Source organism: Grus americana, chromosome 2, assembly GCF_028858705.1.
Source record: "Grus americana isolate bGruAme1 chromosome 2, bGruAme1.mat, whole genome shotgun sequence".
NCBI classification, from domain to species: Eukaryota; Metazoa; Chordata; class Aves; order Gruiformes; family Gruidae; genus Grus; species Grus americana.
In genome coordinates, this window is record NC_072853.1 from 123,818,698 (window position 1) to 123,830,786 (window position 12,089).

Consider the following 12,089-nt stretch of genomic DNA (forward strand, 5'->3'; position numbering starts at 1 on the left):
CTGAAATGTTTCAGCTTCAGATCAATTTCAATGATAACTAAAAACATAAAGGCAGTGTCTTAAATGATTAAACAGAGGTTTAAAAGGAATGTTGCTTTCTTATTCCTTTATTCCCAGGGGACAAGGGGCAGAAGTTTCATTCCTGTTTCACTGTAAGAGCTCACCACCATTGACAGCCCTCAAAAATCAAGTATCATGTCAGTAGGTTTGCATTACCTGGTTCTTCAGCTGGTTAAGGGTTTGTCTCAAGTTGTCTGTTGTAGTCTGGTTACTTTTACAGAACTCAGCAACAGCAGTATTCAAAGTTATTTTGTAGTCATCTTTGTTTATGTCTTGAAGGGTATTTAGGTGTTGCAAACAAGCATCATAATTTCCAGCCTGAAAATTGCACACAAACCAAAACAGGCATGAGAAGATACAAAGTTTAAACTAGCAGGCTACTAAGTTTTAATGAAAGTATTCCCTGTAAGATTAGAGAGCAAAGTAGTATTTCCTTTAGCAACAGCAAGTGAAGCCAACTGAACAGCTACACACATATTTCATTATTTATACAGATTAATACATATGAGAAATAAATCTAAAATCTGAGGTCATATCCAAACTTCAGAAAGAATTTTGTGGAGGAAGGACAAATGGAGTAGTCTATTATTATAAACAGATGTTTCCATGAAAAGTGTGACTCTGATTTGTCTTCATTGTATTATTTTAAGTTTCAAGTTCCTTTATTTCCTCAGTTTTCATAATCTTTCCCCATCACAGGTACATTGAGCAGCTGCCAGTTGCTTACATAAGTCCCAGCCAATCATTTTATGTTCATTCTTCACTTCATCTGGAGAGACTGAGTTACAATTTAGTCTGTGGAAGTCAGCTTAAGACAGGTTGGAAAAAGAGGGTACCACTTTCCCAGTACAGGATTAAATAATATTTTTACAAGTTGTAGCTGTTGAATGAAGCATTCAGTCATCTAGGCATGCCTAAACAGAAACTAGGACCCAAGCATAGTGCTCCTCTGAGGTTTGATTTAATCAAGAAATCCCTTTCTTTGACCTCAGGAATAGGCAAGGACTTCAGAATGGCTCACCTCTTTGTGCTTTCAGTTTTAGTCTTTTCTGGGTTTCTGCAGGAGGAATTTAGTGGCATCAAAGAATGAAAGAGAACTCCAGACTCAACTATGTTAAGCCTAAATGATCCTTCACTCTCTACCGTTCAATTCCTCTACAGGAACAATCACCTTCATCTCCTCCGTATCAGGGTTACTTCCAGTCCGGTCAGTCAGATATGCAGATTTGTTTCCATCTCTGTCAATGCTTCACAATCAAAGGCTATGCTCTCCACTTCCTCCTCCTTTTTTAAGTGCTGTTCCATGGAGCTTCTCCTGGGCTCCTGCCTAACTTCCTCTATTAAGGGAAGAATTACAACAGAGAAAGGCTCTGTGGTCCTTCTGCTCTTCCTGAGCAAGTTGCCATTCTGAGGCTACTCTCAATAGAGCCACCTCAGTCCCTTTGCCCTCCTGCGAAAGCAGAGTTATACAACATACAGGCAGATGTAGCAGGACATTGACACAAAGTATTTCCACAACCTTCAGTATCAACAGCATCTTGATCACGTGCATAAACACAGGGACTTGCAACTCAACTGCTGGCATGCTCTTTAATTGAGACAGTTCATCTCCCAATGATTTTCTTTATGTGTTCACACTCAGAGCTTCTCTTCAACAGGAGTAGCTTTCAGATCACAGCAACAACGCTTCTAACTATGGTTGGACTAAAAACCTCGAGCCCTTAAATGCTCAGCTTATTTTGTGATGTTTTTCATCAGCCAGCTGTCCTTTCCTCTATTTGACAGGATCTAGAATATAATATACAATTTTATAGTCATTCTATTCAAGACAGAAATTGGAAGCACAGTATGATAAAGCAGTGCGCAAGACAGTCCACAAAGCTATTTAAAGCAACTCAATAGCAAGCAAAATTGGCAAACAAGGCACCAGATTAATTCTGCTGACATCTGTCACCACCTCACAACATCAGAAACTTAGGGAGTTCTTAAAGCAAGCAAGAGTGATAAACAAGATACACTGGACTAGTATAAAAACTAAAGATGAAGTTGTCAACAGATCAAAAGTATTTTAGGCACGTAGATCTGAGGGCAAGGTAGGAAACAGGCAACCCTTTCCTATGCCTTCAGTTCTCAGGATCAAATGCCAATGAGCAAAAAGTTATTGAAAAAGAACAATTGAGCTACAAAGCACTCAAGAAGACATCAGTGAAGAACATCAGCTGTAGTCACTTTAAGAACCAACTACATACACTTCATGTAGCAACATTCCAGATGAAATAAAAGTAATGAGTGAAACACACAAACAGGAATCTCAAAGGACGGTATTTAAATTCTTCCCCCGATCTATTTAGCACATCCAAAATTGAATTATGCAAGGCACTGTGGAGGTAGAGGTACAACAATTAAAAGGAAAAGGAATTATACTTCCTGTCAATTCCTACACTAAATAAAATTAGGAGACAATACAAAGAAAGAAGTAAAATTCAGATACCTGGTCTTTCAGTTTAACACACCAAAAAAAAAATCTCCCAAGAAACATAAAATAGGTAGCTAGCATTGCCTGTAGGTATTATCTGTTGAAGAACATATTTTAATGCAGAGTGACAGAACAGTATATGTTTTTCGTGGAAGAATATAGCAAGATGCTAAAATGAAAAAGATTGGTTTGGTTGCTGTCTTTTAATGCACATGGCTCCTTTAAACCCTTTAACACAACATTTTTAGTTTGAAGTGATTAATTCTTCAGAGAGACCATGCATTTCCAATGCTGATACCAAATTGCAGCCTCCTGCTTCTGATTAAATCATTACACAGCTTTTAAGGCTACTAAGTTCTGAGAACCAAAATTAAATGTGCTCTTGCAGACTTCATTCAAGTATCCCCTTCAGTCTTCTCACATCATAGCAGTCAGAAGATACATGTGCTGGCTTTACAACAAAACTAGTGCTACTTTTGATATAATATCCCATTACTACTGTTGCAACTGTGCTACAAAAACAGGAAAAATAATTATATAAGCCCATTTAGCAGTTATGTGGTAAATTAGAAGTCTCAGAGTTTGGCATTGTCTTACCAGAAAAGCTTGTAACGCACTGCTCGACAATTCCTTTTCCTGATCAGTAATCCCAGAAGTGCCTGCTCCTTCATGTTTCTCGGTACCTTGCTCTGTAAAGCAGACAGAAGATTACAAGAAAGTTTGCAAATGTGATGGCAGCTATTCAGCTTAAAAATTTTGTTTCTTCCAGTTCTCAAGATCCTCCTGCCAGTACAAGTAACTCTCCAGATAACCGCAGCACCGTCTCCCTACTACACTAAAACATCTCATTAGCCTATACTCCTAGTGAATTCCTCTCCATAAAATGTAAATGTAATAATTCTAACTAAATTACTGTGCTCAACCAATAACCAAAGTCCTGTAAGTTAACTGACAATGCATACATTTGAGATTTCTCTTGAAAGCTGCAGCCATACACTAGGATTGGCTTCATGTGCACAAAAATTAGCAGCAAAGGCCACACTGCATCCTGCATGGTGCTTCCTAAACAGCAAGCAAGGGATGCTTTGGGGAACAACCAGAGCAAAGACTGGAGCTTCCACCTACCTCCCTGCTTTGGAAGAACAAGTCTCCCTACATAAGAGGCTGCAATCAAACCATCATTGTTAATGATCACTGACAGACCTGATACATTTTTTTTTTAAACTCTTTAAACTTTTATACTCTTCAATATACTCCATCAAATGCTGTCTAGTGATTATACTGCAAGACACAAGCAAATGCCGCCTATTCAGCCTCACTCCTGATCTTACAGATCTTTCTTTGAACCATCTCTCCTCCACGGTGAGCAGGCACAGTTCATTCTGCATCTTCCTCATACTTTTTTTTTTTTCCACCAGGATCTTCTCCAGTTCTACTGTATCCTTTTCCAGATTAAGACAACAAGAACAGCATGCAGCAATTATGATGGTGGCCCCTTTGAGCATTTATAGTAATATAATGAGGTTTTAATTGTCTTCAATCTCATTTACATAGAATTCCTAACCTACCTTTCAGTCACTGCTGAGCAGATTTTTCAGAAAGGAGTCTACTGAACCTTTTTGTCATCATGTAATTAACAATTCAGTGAAGTTGTGTTAAAAACTACAGTACAGACATTCCATGTCAAAGAAGCTGAAAAACACCCCAGCAAGCCCTTCCTTGTAATGAACACAAACTACTGAAGGAAAAAACCAAAACAACCCAAAACATCACACAACCACCACACCAGACAACTTATTTCTAGAATCATTAACCCATGTGCTAGAACACGCAAAAAAAAAAAAAATTAAAAAAATCAGATTTCTGAAACAAAGACTTTATAAACCAGCAAGGGTTTCCACTTTTCCAGATAATTTCTTCAATTTCACTGTGCAAGCTCTGCTCTAACCTACATTTTGCTATTTTCATAGTCTAGGTAGGCTTTGTAAATTCAATGCTTCTTTCTCTTCCTAGAATTCAAGGATGTAATGCAAACTCTGCTAACTTTGTTTTCACTTTCAACAAATGAAATAACCTATCTGTGAGGTCCCCTGCAAAATCCATTCCTCATCATCACCATTATATCTGGATCATCTGCTACTGACTGACTATGACAATTTACAAGTATGATAAGATAGACAACAGTAAAGGGCAATCAAACCTCAGAAGATTAATCAATTAACATCCACAGTAGGAATAAAGCAGACTTAGTAATCTATCATAGTTTGTTGCTGGGAAGATAGTGAGACCCCTTCCATTGCCCTATGCAATAACATGTTTGAGCAAGAATAAATATTTGATTGTCACTTTCAACCTGCATCAAGATACCAAAAAAGTTGAGATTTTAAAATCTCAACAATCTTACACCCACAAGTTACAAAGTAACCCACCATGTTTTAGACAAAATTCAGGGTTCTGCAATTCCAGTACTCCAGAGGGATAGATCCTCAGGGGGCTACAGAACCGCGTGCACCTGCTACAAAATCTGACTGTGTGTAAGGCATTGATCAATGCTACTTGCACTGCCTTTTCCTTGAAAGACAAAGGTAGGAGAGAAAATTAAACCACAAAAAAAGCTCAGAAAATTGTTGATGTGCCAAGGTTTTCTGCAGCAAAAGAGGAAAGGAACAAGAAGCACCTCTCCTTCAAGCTAAATACAGAATAGATCTGATTCCTGCTCTAAGTCTTGCAGTTGTACAGCTGAACAGAAAGCTATCACCCTCCAAGGGTCTCAGGAATAGCAGTGAATAAGCAAACGCATTTTCCCTTCAAACTTCCATGCTAACAATTATGTTACCTGCTTTGCTTGCTCAGCACGCCTTTCAGATTAGGCTAGTAAAAGTAACCATAGCACAGAGACTTGAGACTTTAAAACTTTTGAAGTTGATAACGCTTGGTCTAGTCAAGAGGTTCCCTCACATACAGGTTTACCTAGCAGAGTGCCATCAACTACTGAGCGCATTGCTGACTGCTGCTATTGTAGGCAAGTTTGTAAAACAAGCATCTCAAATGAAGGCTTATGGAAGTCTGAATCCTGAAGTAAAATGTCTTCAGTTAAGCGAAAGATAAAGTTGTGTAATAAAAGCACCACTTATATAGCTGTTTGATGTATTTCCTAGGGAAAAATCAGGACAGGTCTACAGATTTCACTATGTCTCTAAGTCTGCTGGTACATTAAAAAGAACTAAATTAAACTAGGGACTACTTTAAGCAAAAACAGAGCTGTCCCTTCTCCGATAAAGTAAGTTTTATGGCTGTAATACGATCAACTGCACCTACAACAATTCAGTAAACAAAGCAAGTTTACAAAACCTGAACTGGAAGCTTATCAAGAAAGAATAAAACTAAAGTCCAGCTGACACAGTTCACAGCACAGCTCTTTTATTTGAAGAAAAAAAACCCAACAAAACCCAAACCCACCTTAGCTACTCTCTACCCCTTTTGCTCCAACCACCCTTGCAACCTGTTAAAGATCTAAAGGTTTTTCTAATCTACTGTAATCCTGCCACTCTTGTTTAGACCAGGATCTACTTCAATTGACCTTTTTTATCAAGGGATCTCACAGACAGGGGTCACCTAAAAGGCAGCTGGCCTAAGATACTAAAAAGAACCCTCCCATTCCACTTAAATGGGGGGTGGAAATTACTCTTGCTTTCTTGGCCGCAAATGGCTATCAAGTGCTTGCAAATAAAACTATTATTTCTGTATTGCTTGAGACATTTGAAAATGAAACAGGTAGGTGCATTGTTCCCTGGCAAAACATACAGCATGCCACTGGATCACTCAGATCTTCGGCATTCTTGCAGAAGCACGTGGTACAGGTAACACGTGGCATACTAGTCACTACCGAAATGCTCCTATCCATACAGTAGCTACAATTATCAGCTGAAATACCTGAAACAGTGCAGATTCTCTGCTTTACAAATGACAGGACTCGAGTTATCTCTATAAATTGTATTTACACATGAACCTGTTTAACTTTTCGTTTTGTCCAACTTCCACAAGTACAGAGCAACTTTAAAACTAATCCTTGTCAGGCTAGTGATGAGGGGCAAAAGGGGCAACCTGGAAAAGGATGTAAAAATCAACTGCTCAGATTCTGTTCTCTGAAGGAGAACAAGGAAAAACATGAGATTGCCACCTGAAAAGGGAGATTGCCCTCCTCATTGGCTTGCTGCCACATCATATAAGCAACAAGCAGCCACATCTCCCACATACACATACCCGAAGACACCTGGAGAGTGACTGCAATCATTATCCTTCTCATACCTGTTCTCCGTATCTCCAAGGACTGCTGCTTCTGAGCTCTCTTGTTCCTAGGCCCTGCAAATTACATCTTGCATGAACTGTGCTGTTGAATACCAGAGAATCTCTGGAATTATTTTTTATTTCCAAACTCTACAGGCAGAGGGATAATCTCTTCCTAGGAAGGAGAGGAATCTATCACATGACTCTTACTCCAATAGCATATTAAAGGGTATGAAGACCAGCCAGAGCGTTCAGCCTTCATAAGAAAACAACAACAGTTTGTGGCACCAAAACTACATGGAAAGTTATCTGTAACTTGCTGCTATGAACAAGCACAGTATGTAGAATATCTTGCCATAGCTCATGTCTTTGATTAATTTGGGCAGATACTCATAAGAATGCACAACCAAAAAGTTCCTTCAATACTTCCAAGGAAAAAAAAAAAACCACCCCAAAACTTAATGCTATTTTTTTTTCCTTGCAGTTGAGGAGATGCTTACAGTGCTTATAAATAAACACAGGATAGTTTAGTACACATCACTCAGTACAGTACACTCATTTTTCCCACAATCTTTTTCAGATACCAAAGAGTTTCATATTTAGCATCCAGAGAAAAGATGCTTGAGGCTTTTTTAAATAATGCTCCCATTGCATAAAACCATCTGATTGGCTTTCCTCCACATCACCTTCTTCTCTGTCCCCACTGAGCTGCCATCTGAGGGAAGGACTTTCCCTGCAAAGAGGACTTCTTGCATGAAGGGTAGTCTTATGGGAGATGGACGTAACACTAACGAGTTACACAGCAACTGTACTTGAGATTTATCGCAGGTGTTTACCAGAAGATGATTTATTTTTTAATCTTGCTGATTTCTCTCTACAGTGTCTTTTCAGGCCGGAGTTCAGGAAAGACCCACTCATCCCCTGAAAACAAAGTGGCAACTCAGAGGGAATCAGACTCAACTCCAGAGATTAAGTGGCAACACGAAGCGTTCAAATCTCCCCAGCACCTTCCGAATGCCTCAGTTTAACAAATTAGCCCAGAAGCTCAACTTCTCTATCGGTTATTAAGCTCTGGGAGAGAGAGAGAGAGACACCCACCCCGTCCACAACGCCCTCCCACCGAGCCCTTCCAGGCCAGGAGAGTGCAACAGCTCTGCCCCCCTCGCCGGGGGCACGTCAGGACACAGGCCCACAGACGGTGGGCCTCGCCGGCACCTCACACCGGCCACCTCGGCCGCCGGTGACCCGCAGTACTGCTGCCGCGGGGGCACTACTTCCTCGGCGGAAGGAAACAGCACAGAGTAAACCTCGCATGCGTTTCTCCTTCCGCCCGGGACGTACCGGTACTCACCGCCCCCCGCGCGGGAGCGTATCACTCCGCACCAGCCGGCCCAGGCCTGAGGCAGACACGGCGGACCGCGGCGGCTCCCCTCGCACTCACCCGCAGCCTTGTCCGCCGCCATCTCCCCTGCCGCGCGGTATGGCCACACAGTCCGAGCGCGCCGATAAGGCCGAGGATCCCCTCGCTGCGCCGAGCGCTGACCGCACCACCGCCAACCGGCCGCTGTCCCCCGGGACTACTTTGCCACCGCCGCCCTCCGCGCGCCCGAACCCGCCCCGCTGACTGCGCCACTCGCTCCTATTCGCCCGCCGCTTCCGGGTTCCCGGCGGCCTCGCGACGTCCGGCCGTTGCCGGGGGATCGCGCATCTGACGTCAGGACGCCGCGCGTGGCTTTGCCGCGGGGGGGCGGTGGTGGCGGTCAGGGTGGCGAGGCGCATGCGCGCCGCGACCCGCCCCGGTGGCCGTCGGGGCGGGGGCGCCATGTTGGCGGCTCTCGGCTGGCCGTGCGAGAGCTGTGCGCGGGCTGTTTCTCTGTAGTTGCTTTCCGGTTCTTCCGCCGCACCGAATTGATTGGCAAGTGTCGGCCGCCGTCTCGAACGTATTTTGTGTTTTCTGCCCGGTTCAGACATGCCGGGATCCCCTCCGGAGCAGCCAGTGCCGTTAGCGGTGACCCGGGGGCTTCCTTCAGGTATCACCAGCTGGTGACGAGGAAGCCTTCAAAATATTCCCGAGTTTATCTGGGTGTATGTGGTTTATCAGCCTGGCTATCTCGAGTGGTGATAAGGTGCTCATCGCCGTAGTGATGAAGGCAGCCAAGGTGGCCTCGTGTCTGCATCTTAATTTCTTTTCTAAATGGATGTTTGAGGCCCAGTTCAATCCCCCCAGGGACTGCAAGCCCAGTTTCACAGCGTGAGTTTGAAGTGTCCTTGGAATTCGTATGCTGGGGGGGAAGTAACCCTCATCAGACCGATGATTAGCATTTGTTAGTGTTGTCGTTATCTCTGTCGTTAAAGTACCAGACATAGGATAAATGACATTTGCAGCGTCATAAATATTAAAGATTCCTAAATGTTTATAATGACTTGGATATACTATATATAGTATCTAAGCGCTCGCCTTTGCTAAGACAGATCTTTGTAGGCTCAGCAGCCAGATGTTGTTCTGACTCTTGGGTAGGGACTCTGGATGCATCTAGAGGAGCCACCTTCTCTTTTGAACCCAGTTGTTATATACAACGGGAGGTGAGATGAGGTTAGGGTTAAGGTTCTGGGGTGTCCCATCTCAGGCATCAAAAGGCTCCTGAGACACAGGGACAGTTACCCTTAATTGCCATTCTGTGAATGGCAATTTTCATCATCATCCTCTCTGTGTGCTTCCTCTGTGTCACAGTGCGGTCCCTGTAAGTCACTGGTGCCATAATATTGTCATCTGTTAATATGCGAGCACTTTCTTGTATCATTTCTCCAGACGTGGTTCTCCAAGACTTTCCCCCTTCCTCATTTATTCCTGTTAAACATCCACTTGTTTTTCTACTTGTGACAGTGTGGATACACCCCATTCTGACTGACACATTCTGCATTACATGATTTTTGACCTTGTTGCCAGGCAGACAACATTTGTCAAGAAAGATTTGAGGGTGAAATTTGTCCTCAGGGAAGTCAATGGCAAAAGTGATTTAGTGGAATCAGGATTTCTTCTTACTAGTCTTCTTGCAGCAGGCCTGCAGCTACCGTGTTTTCCCTAACTCTACTGCCGGGCACCTCAGAGAGGTAAGGTTTGAAAGGAAAGGTGATGCTTTGTTTAACAGAGGGATACAGTTGGAAAGAAAGAACCAGGCTTTTAGACACACCAGCTCTGAACACTTTTAAAGCATCACAGCTTTTAATGAGCCCGGCCCTGTAAAAGGAAATATTTTGAAAGCATTATTTCAGGAACTTCAAGAGCAGGATGATTCTTTTTATTTTGTAATTGAAATTCTGAACATTCCAAATTATGTTTAATGACTTCTATTAATCACCACTTCTCCAATTCCTCTTCACTAAACTCTCATCTTCAGACTTTCTTTTAAACATATATATATCTATGAGATAATCCAGCAATCCTTATTCATAAATATCTTATTCCAAGTCTCTGAATTTGTTGTATCTTCTTTTGTAAGAAATAGCTGCTGGCCCAGACCATTAGGCCATCTCCGTATTAGAGAATATCTGCCAATGAAATTGTAATGGCAAGCCCTCCTAATGTGTGTATATTTACTAGCATGTTTATATGTGTATTTATATACACATACATACATCTATATATGTAAAAAACACGCTGTTTTGGTAAGCAGTAGAACCTATAAAGACAAAAGCACTGTACTGCTAGTGTAACTGCATATTCTGTTTGACTTTTGTCAAAAGAACAAAGTCACCAAAAATCCACCCTGAGTGATAGAGCAAGAATGTCTTGTGTGGACCTGATGTGAATGTACATCTCCCTCTCCCTCAGTCTTGGTACAGTGTTTATCACCAGCATCTAAGCAGTAGTCTGCTTGTTCCGGAGCATGCTGCATCAAGATGGGCACCACAATGAATTTGCTATTCCCTCCTGTAGCTTTTCTTTAATAATGTTGTCAACATATTCAGCTTCAAGTATGGCAGCCCTGGTATCCAGCTTCTCATGTCTTCTACATCATGACATCTACAGAGTCTGCTTTATCCATCATGCTACGATTATATTTTAGGGCTTGTTTACCTGAGGGGTACTTATAGCAATCTTTGGTTTATTGTCCAGCACCATTTACCATGTTTGTGGCTCCAAAATTTTTTTTTTTCTCATTTCTAAGGGACAGATAAATCAATTTTTGTCAGCTGGCCTTTTTTCTTTCTTCAGTATGAATGATTTTAAAAAGGAACTTAATATAAATAAAATCAGGTCTTCCCCTCCTTCTCACTGATAACCAAGTCTTAATTGCTTGTGTGTGTGGAGGGTACTGAAAGAAGGGAAGAGACATCTGTCCTTTATTACATGTCATGCAATCAAAAATGTTGACATTTTTGCTTCAAAAGTACTGTGAGAGCATCACTACCTTCATCTAAGGACAGGGGAGAGAGTTTCTTGACTACATGTATGTATAATTTGCATTCTGCCTGAGGTATAGTAGATCTTGCTAAGTGAGCAGATCACAGAAAGAGTCTCCAGTCTCAGTGAGGCACGTACGCCATCTGCTGTGGAAGGTACAGAATAAAATCAAATACCATTTGAGAGAATAAAAAAAGTGCATGAAAAAAACTTCTCCTAAAGTATTACCTCTCCTGGAGTTTTGGGTTTTCAGGAAAGGAATTACCACAATTCAGGCTTTTAGCCCAAAACTCAGTTTAAAAAAACAAACATGGTACAGAGATGGGCAGATTTTTCTTTCACCCTAGGCTAAATCAAAAGAAGCCAAAAGGAGCCAATTGTAATTTGTAAGTGCAAGGGGAGGGGGGAAAGTTTCATGTGGAATAAAGCATATCTGCTCACAGACAGACAGAAAGTAGTCCCAGCATCTCATTCCTCCCCTGTACAGTACCTTCCTTTAGTAGATTAGATTAAGTAGAAGTAGGCCAGGGTTTCCTCTCTGATTTTGGCCTCACAAAGCAAAGCCTTTTCAAGGCTCTATTTTAAATTCTTGCAGACTCAAAACCAGCAAGTCAGCAATCTCCTACCCGGCCTTGCAGCAGTAGATGTAGATAACCTCTCCACTGATCACACGAGCTGCAGTAGAGGAGAAAATCGGGATTTGCGACATCCCCAATCACTGCCAGACTATGGAAGAGAAAGGAGTATGGCCAGCTCCGAGGGGAACTGCAAAACTTACAATTCTCTTGCCAGATGCAACAGTATGGAAATCTTGGCAACGCTTTGTTTGCCTAGTCAATTCCAAAATACAAATGATTTAAT

General features: G+C 42.0%; 1 protein-coding gene across 5 annotated transcripts in view; it reads right to left on the reverse strand.

Annotated features, from left to right (window-relative positions):
* CNOT10 (CCR4-NOT transcription complex subunit 10) overlaps nucleotides 1–8,458 on the reverse strand; it is a 34,534-nt gene extending 26,076 nt beyond the window's left edge. For 2 of the 5 annotated variants that reach the window (XM_054815478.1, XM_054815476.1), the window contains exons 1-5: nucleotides 8,265–8,386; nucleotides 7,660–7,744; nucleotides 6,845–6,898; nucleotides 3,134–3,225; nucleotides 217–378 (exon numbers count right to left, since the gene is read on the reverse strand). In XM_054815478.1, coding sequence (XP_054671453.1) covers nucleotides 217–378; nucleotides 3,134–3,225; nucleotides 6,845–6,898; nucleotides 7,660–7,741 — 390 coding nt within the window. In that variant the 5' untranslated portion in view covers nucleotides 7,742–7,744; nucleotides 8,265–8,386. Of the gene's footprint in view, nucleotides 1–216; nucleotides 379–1,081; nucleotides 1,212–1,231; nucleotides 1,849–3,133; nucleotides 3,226–6,844; nucleotides 6,899–7,659; nucleotides 7,745–8,264 lie in introns of those variants that run through there. The other 3 variants (XM_054815479.1, XM_054815477.1, XM_054815480.1) reach the window with 3 other exon arrangements.
* Nucleotides 8,459–12,089: the final 3,631 nt, after the last annotated feature.